Raw genomic sequence first — 18,493 nt, forward strand, 5'->3', positions numbered from 1 at the left:
CAGGGATTGAATCTGTTCTCTTTTGGTTCAAGGTGCCAAGAAGATAACTGGCTGCCCTGAATATCCAGCATCACTTAAGTTGGAAGCGGCTCCCCCCCTCCCCCGCTTGTGGGCATGGTGGCTGCTGTATCATGCAAATGGAATTATTGTTTGGGCAGGTCTTCAAGAAGTATTGTATTGCAGTTTTGGCTCAGTAAGAGGAAATTGTCTGGTCAGGGCTGAGCAGCAAATTCCAAAACTGATTTTCTCCAGTATACTATTGGGAGATGTGACTTTTATACCTCTTCCATGATCCCTCTCCTCTTCAAGCAAACTGGGGCTCTTGGGGTGAACTGCTTCTGGAACTGTCCCATACCCATAGCTTTTCTATAGGTTAAACTCAGGAAGTCCTGCTGCATCTCCAAACTCCCGCCCCCTGCGCAAATCAAAGCTTTTATATAGAGGACCACTTGGAAAGGTGACATCACGTGGGGCTTTTGTGCCCAGGCCCAATATACCCAAGGGGTGCAAGCATGGCGCTGCTACAGTTATGAGGTAGGTGGGATATACAACTAAGTGTGACTGAGCAAACAAGCCTAGGACTGATTAATAAGTAGACAGCTCACCTCTCTTTGATTTCTGTTCATAGCCTTTACATCTTGCCCTATCTAGTTGAAGCTTCAGAATAATGTTCCAGTCCTCAAATTCTTGAAGGTCTGCCTAATTGCTTCTAGTTTAAAGCCTTTAACTTCTTTGACTTTAGTTTTAAATTAATCCAGTTGTAATTTATACACCCCTTCCTGGATCCCTTTACCTGTCCCTCCCATTTGCTTTCTTCCATCTAACCTACTATGAGATATTCCTCCTTATCTTCTGGCAAGAATTCTACATCTAGGTAACTGTTCTGTGGTGATCTATTTATTAATTTGCTGCTCTTCCACTAAGAGTGGAACTTCACAACAATAAATTAAATTAAATTTATTTATTTATTATTAAATTTATTAATCGCCCATCTGGCTGGTCACCCAGCCACTCTGGGCGATGTACAACATACAATAAAACAGTTTAAAACAATAAAATTCTACAATAAAAACATTTCCTAAAATACCCTAACCCACCCCAAATGCCATATGTCTGTAAACAGCATCAAATAACCTCCAACTATAAAAATATGAGATAGAGCCATAACACGAAAAGTGTCAGTCAGAGCCAAAGGTTTGGTGAAATAAAACAGTCTTTACAGCTTGGCTAAAAGCTTGTAGCATGGGAGCCATGCAAGACTTTAGGGGGAAGGAGTTCCACATCAGGGGGCCGCCATCAAGAAGGCCCAGCCCCATCTCACTACCAGCTATTCTTCTGATAGTGATGGGACTCTTCTGAAAATAGGATTTCACATAGGAGAAGGTGGCATTTATTAAGGTATAAGCCCAAACAGTATAGTGCCTTGAATTGTGCCTGGAAACAAATTGGGAGACAGTGAAATCAAAACAAGGGAGTAATATGATCTCTAGAGTGTCTCCACTTCAAAGCAGTTCTTCATCAGCTGTCATTTCCAAACACTTAAAGCACATTATACTAGCCCAACCTGGATCTGACCAAGACATGGATGACAGGGGCTTGGTAAGCTGTGACATGTTGAACTGTATACATGGTTCGCTGCATCATGGAGAAAGCAAGAGAATTCCAGAAAAACGTCTATTTCTGCTTCATTGACTACGCTAAAGCCTTTGATTGTGTGGATCACAACAAACTGTGGCAAATTCTTAAAGTGATGGGAGTACCAGACCACCTTACCTGTCTCCTGAGAAACCTGTACGAGGGTCAAGAAGCAACAGTAAGAACCAGACATGGAACAACCGAGTGGTTCAAAATTGGGAAAGGAGTACGACAAGGCTGCATATTGTCACCCTGCTTATTTAACTTATATGCAGAGTACATCATGAGAAATGCCGAGTTGGATGAATCAGAGGTCGGAATTAAGATTGCTGGGAGAATTATCAACAACCTCCGATATGCAGACGATACCACCCTAATGGCAGAAAGCGAAGAGGATCTAAAGAGCCTCTTGTTGAGGGTGAAAGAGGAGAGTGCAAAAGCTGGTTTGAAAGTCAACATTAAAAAAACTATGATCATGTCATCTGGCCCTATCACTTCCTGGCATATAGAAGGGGAAGAAATGGAAGCAGTGACAGATTTTACTTTCTTGGGCTCCAAGATCACCGCAGACAGTGACTGTAGCCATGAAATTAAAAGACGCTTGCTCCTTGGGAGGAAAGCTCTGGCAAACCTAGACAGCATAGTAAGAAGCAGAGACATCACCTTGCCGACAAAGGTCCGTCTAATCAAAGCTATGGTTTTCCCAGTAGTAATGTTTGGCTGTGAGAGCTGGACTATAAGGAAGGCTGAGTGCCAAAGAATTGATGCTTTCGAACTGTGGTGTTGGAGAAGACTCTTTCGAGTCCCCTGGGCTGCAAGGAGGTCAAATCAGTCCATCCTAAAGGAAATCAACCCTGAGTGCTCATTGGAAGGACAGATACTGAAGCTGAAGCTCAAATATTTTGGCCACCTAATGCGAAGAGAAAACTCTCTGGAAAAGACCCTGATGCTGGGAAAGACTGAAGGCAAAAGGAGAAGGGGACGGCAGAGGATGAGATGGCTAGATAGCATCACCGATGCAATGAATATGAACTTGAGCACGCTCCGGGAGAGAGTGCAGGACAGGAAGGCCTGGCGTGCTATGGTCCATGGGGTCACGAAGAGTCGGACACGACTGAACAACAACAAAATACATGGTATACCAACTTACGTGATGGATCATTCCTGTTGTACCTGTAAATGTGGTGATTTGGATAATTGATAGTAGAATAGATGTTGCAAACTTTATCGAAAGAAATGAAAATCTACTAATGTACTACTCTAAAACTTTAAGATACAGATATTAATTTAAATTTAAAATAAAGTGAATTTGTCTTTGTCAACTGACCAGACTGCAGAGGCAGAAGTCTTAACCAAGCTAAATGATGGTCTATTTTTTTGCAAAAGAGAAAACTAAAAATGGCTCTTCTAACATTCAAAACTACCTTGTTTTATAGCAATCTGAAGACCACAAGAATTACTAAATATAATCTTGCCCAAACAACAAAAATGTGTGCTTGGAATTTTTTCCCATGCCTGCAGATACTTAAAATAAAGTATGACTCCAGAACCACAAACCCCTGTACTGAAAAATAAGCTTTCAAAAGAAGCCCAACTCAGCAGATCATCAAGTGGCATCTCATTGACATAGCTCCTTTTCCCATTGAACTTAAACTATTCCACTAGACTTTAAAAGGCCTACAAATGTTGAAATGTTTGTCTAGGCCAACATGATTGTGGGTGCCATTTATCCTGAGATAACTCTCAAAATCTGTGGTTGTATAACCAGGGTTGCATACTTCTGTGGTTTCTCAAAAGAGATCTTATATAACCTTGGAAAGGAAAACTCTAGCAGCACAGGATATATTACATCTTCTTGGTCATTTGACAACTTGTATTCCTCATACTCAAGCCACCACATACAGGTCTACTGTAGTGAAGAAAGAGCGAACTGCATCTGATGGGATGCATACTTTTTTCACCCAAACACAAGTATGCTGTGCACTGTATATGGAAACAATAGAATCTTCTTGCTGCTATTGTGTTTTGAAGCTTGCTAATAAAACTCTTTCCATGTTTCTCCAAATCAAATGGAACAGTGAATGTTACTGAGCCAGTTAATTATCATTAATCTTTACTGAGTTGGAAGTTGGTAGAAAGCAAAAAAGGACTTCATTGTTGTAGTCAGATGGCCTTTTGAGAGTTCATATGAGCTCTCAGGGACTCTTTGAGGGTGGTGAAACAACTAGATGGTCTATCCCATGAGACTTAGGTAGCGTGTAGGATTGCAGGACACTGTGGGAAGATATATAGGCTGAATTTCATGGTAACCTTGGTGACAGGTTGATTGAACTGTAGAACAGCAATCTGTCCTTTGACCATGAGACATGGCTGCCCCCAAGTGTTCCCTCCTACTGGGGACGTAAGGCAGCTGTAGTTGGAGAGCAGACATCTAAAGCACAGCTGGAACTCACATTGTACTGAAGTTAAAGATGAAAGATCTGCAGTGTAGATCTTTTCAAAAGATTTGGTTATGGCAGTGGTACTGGAAAATAAGTCTCTCTTCCTATGCCGCAGTCTACAAACCTTTCCTCAGCTGATCTCAGTTGGAAATGGCTCATTGGGTCAGTTATGTTCTTCATTTGCCCTCAGCTGCTTGTATTTAGCTCAGCTAAGTGACCTTTACTTTGACTATGCACTGTATTCTCTTTGACTAGGGGTATTGCTAGGGGTAATGTACACCTTACCCTTAAGAAATGTATTCAAAGTAAAGTATGTTAATGAAGAATTATTATCTCCCCTCCCCAAAACACACACATTGTTCATGTTATTCTGAGTTACATTAGGGATTATGAACATGGGACCAGAAGCCATTCCAGATTAATCTAATAAAAAATTGAGAGATTGTGTATGTGCACAGTGTGGATTTGGGGATTTTAGGTTTTTTTATTTTGTTTGTTTTGCGTATGTCTCAGTTGATGTCACATCAATTCAGGAGTGATATGTAGAGCAGTTGCTCAGAGAAGGAATTACAGAAGAAGTAGCTGGCAGAGGCCCCCTCCATCCTCCCTCTTGTACTTGCTTCCTGCCACCACTTCTGCCTCCCTCCCCCTTGCCAGGTCAAGGGGAGATTGACCCTTGAGCATCTTGCTCTTGCAGTGGGAAGAAAAGCACAGGGAACAATGACCCTCTGCTTCCCTTGAATACATGAGTATAACGGGGGTGTGGTTGTGATTGCCAGTCTGCTGCCATATCAGGCAGGCTGTACACATTTGTTCTGACTTAAAGGGATAGCTCTCAAGATGGAAATGAAAGAGAAAGGAACTGTGTGGCGACCAAGCCTACCTCTTTCTTGAGCTGGTTGTGGAGTGCTGAATGCTGCACACTGCCCTATAGCTGAGCTGACTCAGCCAGTTGAGCAACTTGGCAGCTTCTTGTTGTCTCTAAGGCCAGAAGAGTGGGAGTTCTGTGCATAGAACTGCCATAATGATGCACAGTTTGCAATTCTGGAGATAACCTGTGGTGCAGTTGCTGATAGCTTCAGGCAAGTAGCAAATTACAAGGATGAAAGTGATCAGCTGCAGATTATGTCATGCCCATCCTGACAAGTAAATAACAGCTAGGTCTACTGCTAGCTGTAGTTCTGATACTTTTCTCTTTGGGTCAGAATAATATTGCTCTTGGATAGGGGGAGCTAGGAAGTCCCATAATTTATAAGCCTCCCTTGATTGCTTGAGATTCTTTTGATTAAATTGCCCATTCCATAGGTTGTGGTAGTGGTAAGCATGCTTTTACTGCAACAGTCTGGTCAGAAGGCTATTTTATTTTTTAGATAGGCTATTACCTTTTACCTTCAGGTGGGGATGTAGTAGTGGCTGTTCTTGAAGTTGCATCACTGTGTAATTATCTGCATATGATGAAGTAAGCTTCAGAGACTAATCCTACAGCCCCTAGACAGCATCTGGGGCACCATAGGAAACTGCAGATCACCTCCTTCGTGCCCCCAGGCAGAGCTACAAGCGCAGAGGAGGATATCCAATAGAGTTGTGTGGATCTTCCCTCCCCCATTTCCTCTGCCCTTCCAGCCACCATAGAAAACTTCTATGAGGTTGTAAGTGGTGACCTCATAAGAGAAGTCAGAGAGAGAGAAAAGGGGATATGCTGGGGGGAGGGGAGGGGAGAGGCTGTGATATGCAATATCCCATGGGCTTTCCAGGCTCTTCACCACTCTCCAAAAGGTAAGTCAACTAGATGGCTCAGAGGCCTGTCTAGCTACTTTTGCATTTTAAATGTAGGAACAGAGGTTAAATTGCCTCCGTCCTCCTTTTGCCCTGCCTGTCTGTTGCTGATAGGGCATAGGATAGACAGAGGGCTCTGAACCTGGAGCCTTCTGTCTATCAGAAGTGCATCCCATAGGATTTCACCCTTAGGTACAAAAAGTTATGCCAGAAAAAATTGCTTGCATAAATTGCCATAGAACTCTTGCTTTTGCTGGAACTGACTAACACAGCTATTCCTCTGGAATGAACTTCTAGAAAGCTTTATCCCTGACCTATAATATTAGTGGCTGTTGACCACAATGTAATTTCATTGAACAATGGATTTTTTGGCTACTCAAACCACATTTTGCAACATGATCTAGACTGTGGCATTCAGACATCTTGTTTTAATTATTATCTAATTATGTTTTGGCAATTGAGAGTGCACCACAGGTCCCCCCCCCCCATTCTCTCCTGGATACATGTGCTTCTTCCCCCTCTTTTTGCCTGATTAACACTAACTGTGATATCTAAATCCAAATGACTATAGGTACTTCTAACCATAGTTTGCTCTCAAACGAGAAAACTATGAGAAATTGAAACTGGAATCTAGTTTTAATCTTTGGTTTGAGAACAAATAGTGGTTACCAGTAGCTATACTTATACTGGTTCAGGTATCAATGGTAAGCCATAGTTATCATAAACCAGCAAAGGAGGAGAAGTGTTCATGGGCAGGAAGAAGAAGAAAGAACCACACAACTCTAGGATACATTCCTAATCAAATCATGGTTTGATAATCATTGAGCATCATGTTTAAACTAAACCTGCAACAGTTCTCACCCCTCAAGAGAAAGGAAATTCATTTTGAAATTTCTCATAATGTGAACTTGTATACAAGCAGGATAATTTAATATAGAAGTTACGTATTATGGAGTAGCTTCTTAAGATTCATAATATGGGAGTGATGATTGTTGTGTCACTTGTATGCATGTTTTGTTTTTGAAATCAAGCATATCTGGGTTTACTTGCTGTCTTCTACAATTACCACGACTGGAGTTAGTATTCTGTGTATTTTTAAGAACAAGGAGAGTGCAATCTCCTTTAAATCAAGAGTATGGAAAGTGATTCTCTGGTTACTTTGCAGCTGGAATTTATCTTATTCCAGTTACGGTTTGTGTACTATGGAGAGTATAAAGAAACAGTTAAGAATGGAATTATGCTTCCTGCCTTATGAAGTTGCTGTTGGAAATGTTGGACCATCTAATTTATGGATTGTATTTACCTATGCAAAGTTCTTAGCCATCTAAACATTGGCATTATTTAAGTCTAAAGTGTTTTTGGAAGTCTGGATCAGTCTTTTCTCTTTAGTTGCAAAGCAGTGTTCAGAGTCCCCCAGGATGCTTTCAGTATTAGTTGCTAGAATTGTCAGGATGTATGGTAGTAATTTATGCTTCTTATGTGCTGCTCTTCAATCATTGTTTGAGTCACACAAAAAGCAAAAGTAGCAGTGTTGGCCATAGGAAAAATCCCAAAATCTATATTAATGTAATATCTTCATTAGGCCAACCAAAAGATCACCAGAATGTGCAAGTTTTCAAGAACTCCAGATCTGGAGATCTTGAAAGCTTGCATATTTTTGTGATCTTTTGGTTGGCCTAATTAAAGATATTACTTTAATATGGATTTTGGAATCATTGTATGGACAGTCATAAAATGTAACTGAACAGGTGAACATCCCCCCCCCCCCCGTTTATGAAATTAACTTTCATGCAGTTTTAATTCTTGAACACTGCAGCTGATATCAAATCTAAATTCTTGGTATTATTTATACATTGATTAAAACAAATCTATTAATATTGGGTTCCTTTTGTCATTCTGTTATCCTGTGCAATGACATATGCACTCTGTTAACATGTAATGCCAAACAGTGGTTTGGAGCTATGGGAATGAGCCCTGTGCTTATGTGCTTCCCCTCATCTGTCCTTATGAACTCCACTTTAATTAGGATTGTAGTCTCGATTTGCCAGTTTGGATGTTAGATGCTTAGGTCAAACCAGGAAATACCTAAAGCAGAGTGCATAGTGCCTTACTACTGGGCTAATTCCTGTAGTGCCAAGCCGTGTTTTGGCATTGCTCGTGAACCAGCTCAGTGTGTCTCCCTCTTGTACCTGTCCTCTAATTTCCTTTCTTTTATTTTTGCTTTGAGCTTTTTAGAATTTTGTTTCCTCTTGCACTTCTGGAAGCCAGTCTGGGTCACATTTTTTTAAAGTTGAGATGAGTATGTAGGTTATGTAAATGTATGTCAGCCAAATATATGCAGCACTGAGAGAATTTAATTCACTTTTAAACAAACTAAATGATGCATATAGACCTCAGCAACATGTTTGCCAGTCTTTACACATTTCTCTTTGCTAAACATGTAAATAGATTTAGATTTGAGAATTCATTCATTCAACTTTAAAGCATATTCTTCTGTATTTTTTTGTGCGTGACTGAGATTGTGTAATCTTGGGTTTTTATTTATATCTTTTAACATGCACTATTCCCTTTATTTTTTTCTTGCTGTTAATGTTCTTACCATGAAAGCAGTTGTGCAATCCATTATGTAATGCGTACCTCAGCATTCAGTGAGGCGTTTTTGTACTGTTTTCTTGTAGCACTTTACATGTACCATTTTCTCAGGAGAAGAAAGGCTATCTAGGAGATATAATTTTATTATAACCTCATTGCCTAGTGTGCAGTCTTCTTTTAGAAGGTGTTATTCTGATTATATTAAAGTGCATCCAATTAATAATTTGGTTCAGATATTGAATTCTATCAGAAAGTATTTCAGCAGAGACAACTCTTCTGTATGCAGTATGGATAGATTGCATCCTACACATATGAACTTGAAGAATGAATATCTTTATTTCCTGCAGCAGCAGTTGGACTAGATGAATGTTGAAGACCCCTTCCAATTATATTATTTAAATTAGTTTCTGTAACTTTTCTCTGTCCTTAATATTTGGATAACTGTTGCCTGCCTAAAGAGTACATAGAAATATATTGCGGGTAGGGGAAGTACAACCTTTCCTCAGTATTAAATTAAATGGTAGAATTCGAATACTTTAATAGCGCAAACCTATGCATGTCTACTCAGAAATAAGTCCTATTGAGTTCAATAGCACTTACTCCAAGGCAAGTGTGTGTCGGATGGCAACATTGCAACATGGTGCTGGGCATCTGCTTAAAAATAATTGGCAATAATTTACAACATAGTGAACCGTACAATACATTGGTATTGGAGTTCATTCCAACTTGAATCAGATCTGATGCTGATGTGAAGATCCTAATTAAGGAACCTGGTGAGTGCTACTATAGGTTCTGATGTAACATTCAACCATGGTTAAAGTGGGTGGGGGAGGGCAATGGAAATCCCCACTGGAGAAGAGAAGGGAGATTGGCTGGAGCAAAATAATGTGTGGTGCAGTCTGGTCTCTTCTAAGGACGGTCCTGTTTGTTCATGGTATCTGCACTGGCAATTGCTTGTCATAGATTTGAGGGGTTTGGGGAATGTAACTCCATTTAAAGACATTTTAATTGATTAAGGCTGCATTCCTGTATGTACTTTCCTGGAAGTATGTCCCACTGATCTCAGTGGACTTACTTCTGAGTAGATAGGCATAGGATTGTACTGTCAGTAGACAGACTTTCAGTCAATTAAATTTGCATGGGAATATAATAAAGATTTCAGTAGAAAAGCAATGTTTTAAAGGCATATTTCCCAAGGAAGAAGAATTCAACAAAAATAAGTCTTACAGCACCAGGACACCCCCCCCCCCATAATTATGGCTGCAGTCCTATGCACACTTACCTGGGAGTAAGTGCCACTGTACACAGAGGGACTTCTTCCAAGTATACATGCTTAGGATTACACTGCACAACTGCAGCTGTAGTGATCATGGTTTTCCTTTTATAATCACATTATCCATCCAATCAAATATGTCAACAACAAAAACTTATTGTCAATCATTTCTCCCCCTCTCTGAGAAAAAAACGATTAGACCTTTGCAAATCTCCCCTTACTGAAATTTTCCAAATTGAAAAGTTGTCCCTCCCCCCTGTCTTTCATCTCATTCCTACTCTAGTGGGTCCCATAGTCCCCTCCTGTTTCCCATCACTTAAAATAGGGGCGTTGAACTCTCTCAACATTCAATCACCTCCAAACAAAATCCCTCAAACGAGACCATTCTTTTTCTCTCTCTGCCTTCTCTCCAAATGAGGTCACCCATCCATATCTCCCCCAACCCATCCACCACCACACCTTTTCCTTGTGATGGCTGCCTGGCAGGAAGAGAAAGCTCGGCAGCCGCAAGTGAAGGCGTCTTCCTTCACCAGTGATGCTGGTATCTCCTTCGGGGCTCACTCAGTTACTCCTGAAGAAGGGAGAGCCACTTTCTATGGGTGGCCTTCACCTTCACCTACTCTGGGTGAAGGGGCAGAGTAGTTTGGTTACTGATAAAGAACCAGAGACAGGGGCCCTCTCCTCATCTCCTGAGCAGTCTGGCACTGCTGCTCCACCTGTCTGTTTATGCCCCCCTCCCCCTTTCCAGGCATGAACAGACCAGGATGGAGATGGAAGAGCAATGAAACTCCTATGATGCCTTCTTTACCTTCCTCCTCTTTCTGTCTTGACTAGGCAGGAAAGCAACTGGTGGCAGCCCCCACCCTTTGCACAAGCTGCTGTGCTGATAAGAGAGGGTGGGAGGGAAGGCAACAGAGGAGGAGCTCAGTGTTTGTGTTACCCAAGGGCAGCCTGCCACATAAAACTTGCAACAGAGATTGGGTTGGGGGCCACAGGCTTTTTAAAGGGGCATGGGTGATTAATCAACTCCTGGCTATAACTCTAAAATGATATGAATTACGTGAGTGTTTACTTACAGAAGGCAATATGTAGCAGCTGTTGGCCAAGGTGAGCAATGGCTGAAGTGTGCATTTCCTAACAAGGTAGTGCATGCACATGCGCGCGCACACACACGGTATAATTCTGACCAGGCTTCTAGCCAGAAACCTTCCAGCAGTACAATCCAGCTATGATTTAAGGATCAGCCTTTTCGTGGGTCATCTTGACTGCTTTGATGGAAAACTCATTTGAGTTTGTTGCTGTACAATTGATTATGCTTACTGAGAGAGAGTTTGAATTTCCCTTTCCCCAGTTTAAATGCAGAATGCTTCCTTTGAATTCACATTGTGCGCTCTCTGTCTGTCTGTCTGTCTGTCTCATTAATTTAAAAAGTAGTGTGTTAAAGTAAATAGGATTTCTTCTAATGTCTGGTGCTGGTCATTTTGACAAAATTATTTGTGGTATCACTGATACAGCCTAACTTGAAATTTATTATTTGTCACTGGCTGCATTTGGACATAACACTAAAACATTGTTTAGTGTTACCAGAACAAACCTGTGCATGCCTCGCGCTTTCATGCTCTCTCTCCCCTTTCCTCTTCCAACATAGCTGCAAGGAGAAGATCAGAAGCTTCCATTTCAATTTTTTTTTACCATAGTTTAGCATTAAGTCGGAACCCTAAGCTGTGGTTAATCTTAACTATGATTTGCTAAAACAAGCCAGCTTCATACACTGTGATTTGAACTGGTCTTGTTAGTGAACCAAGGTTAAATCTAACTACAGTTTGTCTGGGTATAGGCATAACAACAATCTCAGCATTTTGGGGAGGAGCAGGCTCTAATTTCACTTCCTGCAGAACTTTGGAGAAGGCAAGGAATGGCACGAGAGCCTCTCTCCCCTTCCCCTTTCCCATGTGCTATTGCAGGCATTTGGGAAGGGGGAAACAGGTAGTACAGATTCCTAAGACTATAAAAGCCATGCTCAGTCAGACCAAGGTCCATCTAGTCTAGCATTCTGTTCACGCAGTGGTCAACCAGCTGCTTCTTGTTTCTCTGAAGCCCTGGAGGAGGTAGAACAAGACCCTATTCCTCCTCTGAGCATGCCAGAGGGAGGGGGAGGGGCTGGTGGTAACTTCAAATACTAGATGTCTAATATGCCAGAAAAATAGTGTGCATGCCTGTTTTATGATACTATGCAAAATTATGCTTTTGAGAGAAATGGCCAACATTAAAAGTAAACAATTATACCTCCTTTATTAACAGTACCACTTCATGCGAGTGTTACGCTAAATAAAATGCTCATTGCCTCCTATACGTCATAAACAATTAATGTTATAGCAGCGATTCATATTAACTTACATTTAAATGGCAAAAAAATCAGTTTGCTGTTGATAATAAATCTGATGTTGCATTTTATTTTGCTTTCATGCATTTTTTTAGAAATATAAAGAAAAAGATAAACATAAACAAAAACACAAGAAGCAATCAGATTCCTCACCATCTTTGGTTCCTTCTCTCACTGTAACTACAGAGAAAGTAAGTGAGCTTTTCTTACATCTTACGTTGGAATGACGTTTATATTCTTGTTTGTTTTATGGAGTGAGGATTTCTGCTGATGCCAAACTGCTAATTACAGAGAAGCCCTATTTATGATTAACAGTGCTTCTGATAAAGCATTTATAATCTTAGATATGTGTGGTGTAACAAATAAAAGGTACATAATGACTGGGTTTGGATGACACATTAAGCCACAGTGGTTTATTTTTTGAATTAACTGTGATGGCTTAGCGTGTCGTCTGCACACATTTTTCCCAACCACAGTGGTCTGTTTAGCCAAAATAAGCCACCGTGGTAAGCCACGGTCTGCGCTGAAGTTTATTTTAGCCATCATGGCTTAGCATGTTGTTTGGCGCTCCAGAGTGATTTAAGCATATTGCCTACAGAGTTGCCTGGCAAGAGAAGTCAAAACCACTGCCACTGCTCTGCTCCTATCAGGCAATCTCTGTTTCTGAGATCTGCCTAGCAACACATTGTGTTCTCCGCCCTCACCCCTCCCTCGGCAATGCACTCTGCAAACTTCCAAAGTGTCAAACCCCCACGTTTCCCACAGAGAGGCATAGCTGCACAGGGTTTTTAGTTCTGCCTCGGGTGCCTCCCCATGATGGGAATCTGTGTGTAAAATTTTGTCCCAGTCCTGCAAACTTTCAAGGGTTCAGAGCCGCCAACCCCTTTTTTGTGCAGTGTCTTAGTACTTTCAAAGCAGTATTACACAAACCCAGTTTTAAGCAAGCCAAATAAGCCACTTTGTATGCCAATAAACAGCTTCCTTTTATTTCTGTATTGTTTGTTTGCTTCTAGTGAGGGGGGAAAGGCTTGGACATTGGGGCTGCAGGATAGAAATAAGAAGTGGGGAAGGGGGGAAGGGAAGGGAACAGGAGCAAATGGTTTGTTTCAGCTCACTTTTCCGTGAAAAAGCAAAGTCATGCAATTATCCAGTAGTGCATGTGGTGGAGCCCCATGAGGAGACCCCGTATATTAAATTTTGACCCATTCCTGCAAACGTTCCAAGAAGTTTTTGGGTGCAGAGACAGAGGGCACAAGAAGATGCCCCCTAGCATGCAGCTGACCAGAGAGGGTCGGTGGGATATGGCATCCAGCGTAAAGGAGGCTGGGATACCATCCCGGCTGAGTGGGAGGACTATTGAAGGAGAAGGGACGACGGTGTTGCAGGGGCAGAATAAACCACACTGTGTAGCTTAATTGTCCGATTGTATGAGGGATCACAGTAGCTTATTTTCAAAATAAGCTACTGTGAGTATCTTATAAATCATCATGGCTTAAAATTACATATGAACCCGCCCAATGTGTTACAAAAATTGGGATGTATTATTATTGATTTCTACCCTACCTGTCTACAAAAGTTCTCTGCAGCTTACGGCAATAAAAATAGTAAAGTAATATCATAATAGCAATTTAGCAATATAAAAGAAATTATAAACATGTGAAAACAAAAAGCCCCCATTAAAACAAACTAAAAACGGGATCTGATTCTGGTTTGTAGTCAGAGGCTGAACTACAGTTTCCCAGTAAACTTCCCAGTTCAGATGGAATGGAAAACTCTGGTTTAACAAACCCCCAAATATCCTCCTTATGTCATGCAAGAGAAGAGGAGAGGAGGAGGGAATACAAAGGCAGGAGAGGGCTTGTTCTCAGGCCAAAAAGCTATGGTTTATTGAACTGAGATATGCATCTCTATCAGCAAGTGTGTAATTTCATTGTTTCCATAAACTGGCAAGCTTCTTGCAGATGTGAAATTTCACATCTGCAGATGTTTCATAAATTCACAATGCAAATTTCACATCTGCAGACGTTTCCAAATTTTTCTAAATGGAAAACTTTGTGAAAGAATCAGTAGCAATCTCGGCATTTAAGCATAGTGTTGCATGATAAAATGTGTTCATTTCTCCCACCTGTAGACTGTAGTTTTGCATTTTATCTGACTTGTATGCTTATGGAAATAATATCAAGAGATTATGGGTGCTTCCAGATTGAGGTCTGTTAGTGTTTTTAATCAAAAGGAACTGTGCAGCTATTGCATCTTTTTCTCCTTAGCAGATTTTCTTAATACATTTCTTCATAATACTATTCTTAATACATTTTTCATCAACCTTGTCTTTAATGCAGACACCTGACCATCTTAATCACTAGTATTTATTGTCATAGTTTTGTCCTTTAAAAAAAACAAACTATACCAGCATTCATTATATCATGACGGTAAGCTCCAACATTCTTCCTTTCTGAACTGAAAAAAGAGATTCTATACTTTATGTAGATGGGATTCCATTGTTCAAATGCAGATGTACTTACATGGTCATATATATTCTGTATTTCTTCCTACCCTTTGGTTAAAATATGTTCCTAGAGAGGTAATTGCCAGTTCAGAGCCTCTCAAAATTTCCACTGTTACAAGTACCTTGATAATGGCTTCATAAAATGGCACTATTTTCTTTTGGTAAACATACAGCTGATGGTTTCCAATTTTAGTGGTTTCCCTTTAATAAGTAGTGCAATAACAGCATCAGCTAAAAATTAAAACATAGTGTTTGGTATTTGGCACTGTACATAGCAAAATAAATAAATAAAACAAGCTTTATGGATGGTGGATACATAGCTTATGATAGCACTCAGCAGAGTGGAAATTAGTGGCCTAGTAAGAAAAGCAAACTGCTGGATCATTTACTGCTGGATCAAGCATGCAGGAAGAAGAAAAATACCGAACTATAGTCAGCACAAATCTCACAGTATGTTTGGTATAGACTTTTAACAGGGACACAAGGTTTTATTCAGTAATCTCCCTGCCACCCTCCACGTTTGAAATGCTAAACTTGAATTTGTCACTTTGGGCCTATATGGATTTTTGCCATAAATTATTTGGTTTTTTAACCAGTGGTAAAATAGAAGGTGGTTTATAATAAAGCATAACTGTGAGGAACTTCCCTCACAAGGCCACTTACAATAAAACCATAATATTTCATTTATTGTATGAATTTATATACCAAACTTGGACCACTTGATTCCCAGGGCAGCTCACAAAACCAGAATAAAACAGACAATAAAAATAATACCAGCAGGTAAAAACAGCAGATCAAAAAAATTAGAGCTGGGAGCTTAAAAGGTCACAGAGAACAAAAAGTCTTCCTCTGGTTCTAAAAAGTTTCCAAAGGAGGTGCCAAGCAGGCCACCTTCTCGAGAGAGTCCCACAAGTAGGGCGCCATCACTGAAAAAGCCCTCTGGTTCCCACCCTCCTCACATCTGATGGTAGGGCACCTGGAGGAGAGCATCACTTGCTAGCTAGACACAGGCACATTGATGTGGGAACATGTATTCCTCCTGAGAAGTGTACAAGAATTGAATACTAAAGAAACTATAAATAATAAAAAACATAAAAAACAAAACATTAGATCAGTAGCATAAAAAACTCTCAGTAAGAGTTAGTAGCATCAGACCCACCAACATCTGAAAGCCTTTCCCTTTACCAACAAATGTTTTCATAATGGGCATAAAACACCCAGTGAAGTGGTCTGAGAGACATCCCTACTTATTTAATTTTCTAGTGACTCATCTATAGAGTGGACAGAATACTTACAATTCAACAATATTGAATATATGTGTAGAATAATATGCATTTTATGTAAACGACCTTCAGGAAAATTGACCAAAGCTAATCGTTTCCTTTTTAGGTAAGAGTTCATATTGTACAGTGCCCCTGCGTAGTTTCCTTTTCTCCCCAAAGTGATATGTGAATGAGGAGTCCCACTGCACTTTTCATGACTCTTGACCTGCACTAGGTCATTCATATCAGATGTGAATTTGATGGAGATGGCCAGACCAACCCAATAGGAAAATGCTTGAAAAATGGACTGAGGAGATTTCTAAATGACCTGTCCAACATGGATAAGGCCTGTGTTCCTAAAGTATACAATAAACATTAATCAATTTGAATTATACTGCGTTTGTTATATATAAATGAAATAAATAAATAAATAAATCAGGATGTTACATCAGGATTTTTCATTTCCACTTTACTCATGGAATCAGCTGGGTTTTATTGTGTTTCCAGTAAATCTGGGAAATTTATTTTTGAAATTCATGGGGTGTGTTTCAATGCATATCTAATTAAAATGGCACTATTCACACATTAGAGGGGAAACTCGGAGGTCTGCAGAAGTAGAATTAAACAAAAAGAAATAAAAAGAGTAAAAAACAAGCTTCCCCCCGCCCCCCAAAGAGGAAATTGGAATACACATGTGTGTGATAAGCCATTCTCCACCTTGATAATAGGAGAGGGGAGAAGCGGCAGCACATACAGGGATTCTAAATGTCAGCATCCTCCCTCTATGCCTCCAGTGCTCATAAGCACTCCCTCTCCCCTCTGCCCGCTTCATTGCCATGGAGGTGCAGCCTCACTATAACAGCACTGGGGTGGGAGGGATGGAGCTCTGATTTTATATGTGGATCCCTCTGTGGGCCTATGGTGAATTGAACAAAACACATAATTTTGTGCCAGCTGTATAGAATTTTATTTTGGAGGAAGATAGTTCTAATTCCAGACTGAAAAATCAAAGAAATCTTTGTTAAAATACAGTAACTTTGGTGGAGCGTAACAGTATTGTGATTATATGTTTGAGAATATAATTCAACAAATATTCAGCAGTGTCTACACATTCACTACTTTATCGGATTGTGGAAGTGTATTCAGAAGAGAAAGTAAAATGTTTGCTCTTCATGTTTAAGCAGTACTTTAATATAATCAGTAGAATTTATCAAATTAGTTGATACATTGCCTGTTAAGTGAATGAAATGTTGAAGCTCTGTGAAATACAACTCTAGTACACTTGTTGAAATGAATTTCAGTTCGCAGAAGCCTTTCTATTTTATTTATACACTACCTTTTTGTTTCTTCCAAATTAGAGATGCTGTCATTTTTGTTCTTGTTGCTGCTGTATTATATAAAGAATTCCCAAACAGGCCTCAAGGTGTCTTACAAAAATACCATAGTAATTCAGTTGTAGAAATAGCAGTAGTACAATCCAGCCAAAGTTAAGGATTTTAAATATTGTGAGTGTATTGTCTTTGCCCAGCTTTTCTATCAGTCACACGCGCGCGCACACGCACACACACACACACACACACACATTTTGTGAACTCCAAATTTCCGCTGCAGCTCCTGTCCTCAAAAACCATTTTTGATCTTTGCAATAATTCTATATGGCAGCACAAATGTCCTAAAATAGCACTGTTAACTTTAAGCTACACATAGAGGGGTTAATTTACCCTTATTTTTTAAGTGTTATGAAGCATCCAGATTGGCTAATAAAAAGATAAAAGGTAAAGGTGTCCCCAACCAGTCGTGTCCGACTCTAGGGTGCGGTGCTCATCCCCGTTTCTAAGCCGAAGAGCCAGCGCTGTCCGAAGACGCTTCCGTGGTCATGTGGCCGGCATGACTGAACACCGAGGTGCACGGAACGCTGTTATCTTTCCCGCCAAAGCGGTGCCTATTTATCTACTTGCAATTTCTTGCTTTCAAACTAATATATGGTATTAAATCCACAAGAACACAGTCAAAGAATATGAGCAAAATGGGATATATCGGTTTTTGAATTATGTATTATTGTATCAGAAAAAAACCTATTTGGATTTGTTGTTGTCTAATCCTTGTGTTATGGCTACTTTTGAGGTATAGGAAAAATATCAAGGAGTAATTACTCCTCGTTGTCACCCTGTATATCCCTAGTATATAATGAACAAGCTAATGAAAGAGGGATATTGGGGAATATGTTTTAGATGAGAAGAAGTAAGCTTTTCACAGAATTACCCACCACAAAATGAAAGATTTTGTGGTGGGTAATTCTGTGATTACTTTTGATGAAGCAAAGTTAAGGACCAATGGGGAGCTATAGCTGTACCAGTTTTTCCAGATTAGACATTTTTTCTTCATTCTTACGTAGATATGGTCCCTTTAGGGAATCGTCAGCCATTGAGGAGTGTTATTTAACTACCTTTAGTAAGGGTTTGATAAGGAAGATCTATCTTTTCTTAAAGGACCTGCTGAAAGGATTTACGCTTGATTTTATAAAAGGTCAGGAAAAGATCTAAAAGCTGCTTTAGTAGGTGAGGTCTGGCAATGGCTAGGCAGTGATGTAGGGAGGAATTTGATAGGAATGAATCTAAAAACTTC

The 18,493-nt window shown here is 40.2% G+C and overlaps 1 protein-coding gene across 12 annotated transcripts in view; it reads left to right on the forward strand.

The window, feature by feature from the left end:
* Positions 1-18,493, forward strand: part of MLLT10 (MLLT10 histone lysine methyltransferase DOT1L cofactor) — a 173,438-nt gene that overhangs the window by 57,281 nt on the left and 97,664 nt on the right. For all 12 annotated transcript variants that reach the window (XR_014792417.1, XM_084859032.1, XM_084859028.1 and 9 more), the window contains one exon: positions 12,196-12,291. Coding sequence is in view for 11 of the 12 variants with exons in the window: in XM_084859032.1 (XP_084715158.1) it covers positions 12,196-12,291 (96 nt within the window). In the remaining variant the exon portion in view is untranslated. The remainder of the gene's footprint in view (positions 1-12,195; positions 12,292-18,493) is intronic.

The sequence above is a fragment of the Heloderma suspectum genome, chromosome 5, assembly GCF_057233095.1.
Source record: "Heloderma suspectum isolate Gila_16-S chromosome 5, 16-S_ref, whole genome shotgun sequence".
In the NCBI taxonomy this organism is placed as follows: domain Eukaryota; kingdom Metazoa; phylum Chordata; class Lepidosauria; order Squamata; family Helodermatidae; genus Heloderma; species Heloderma suspectum.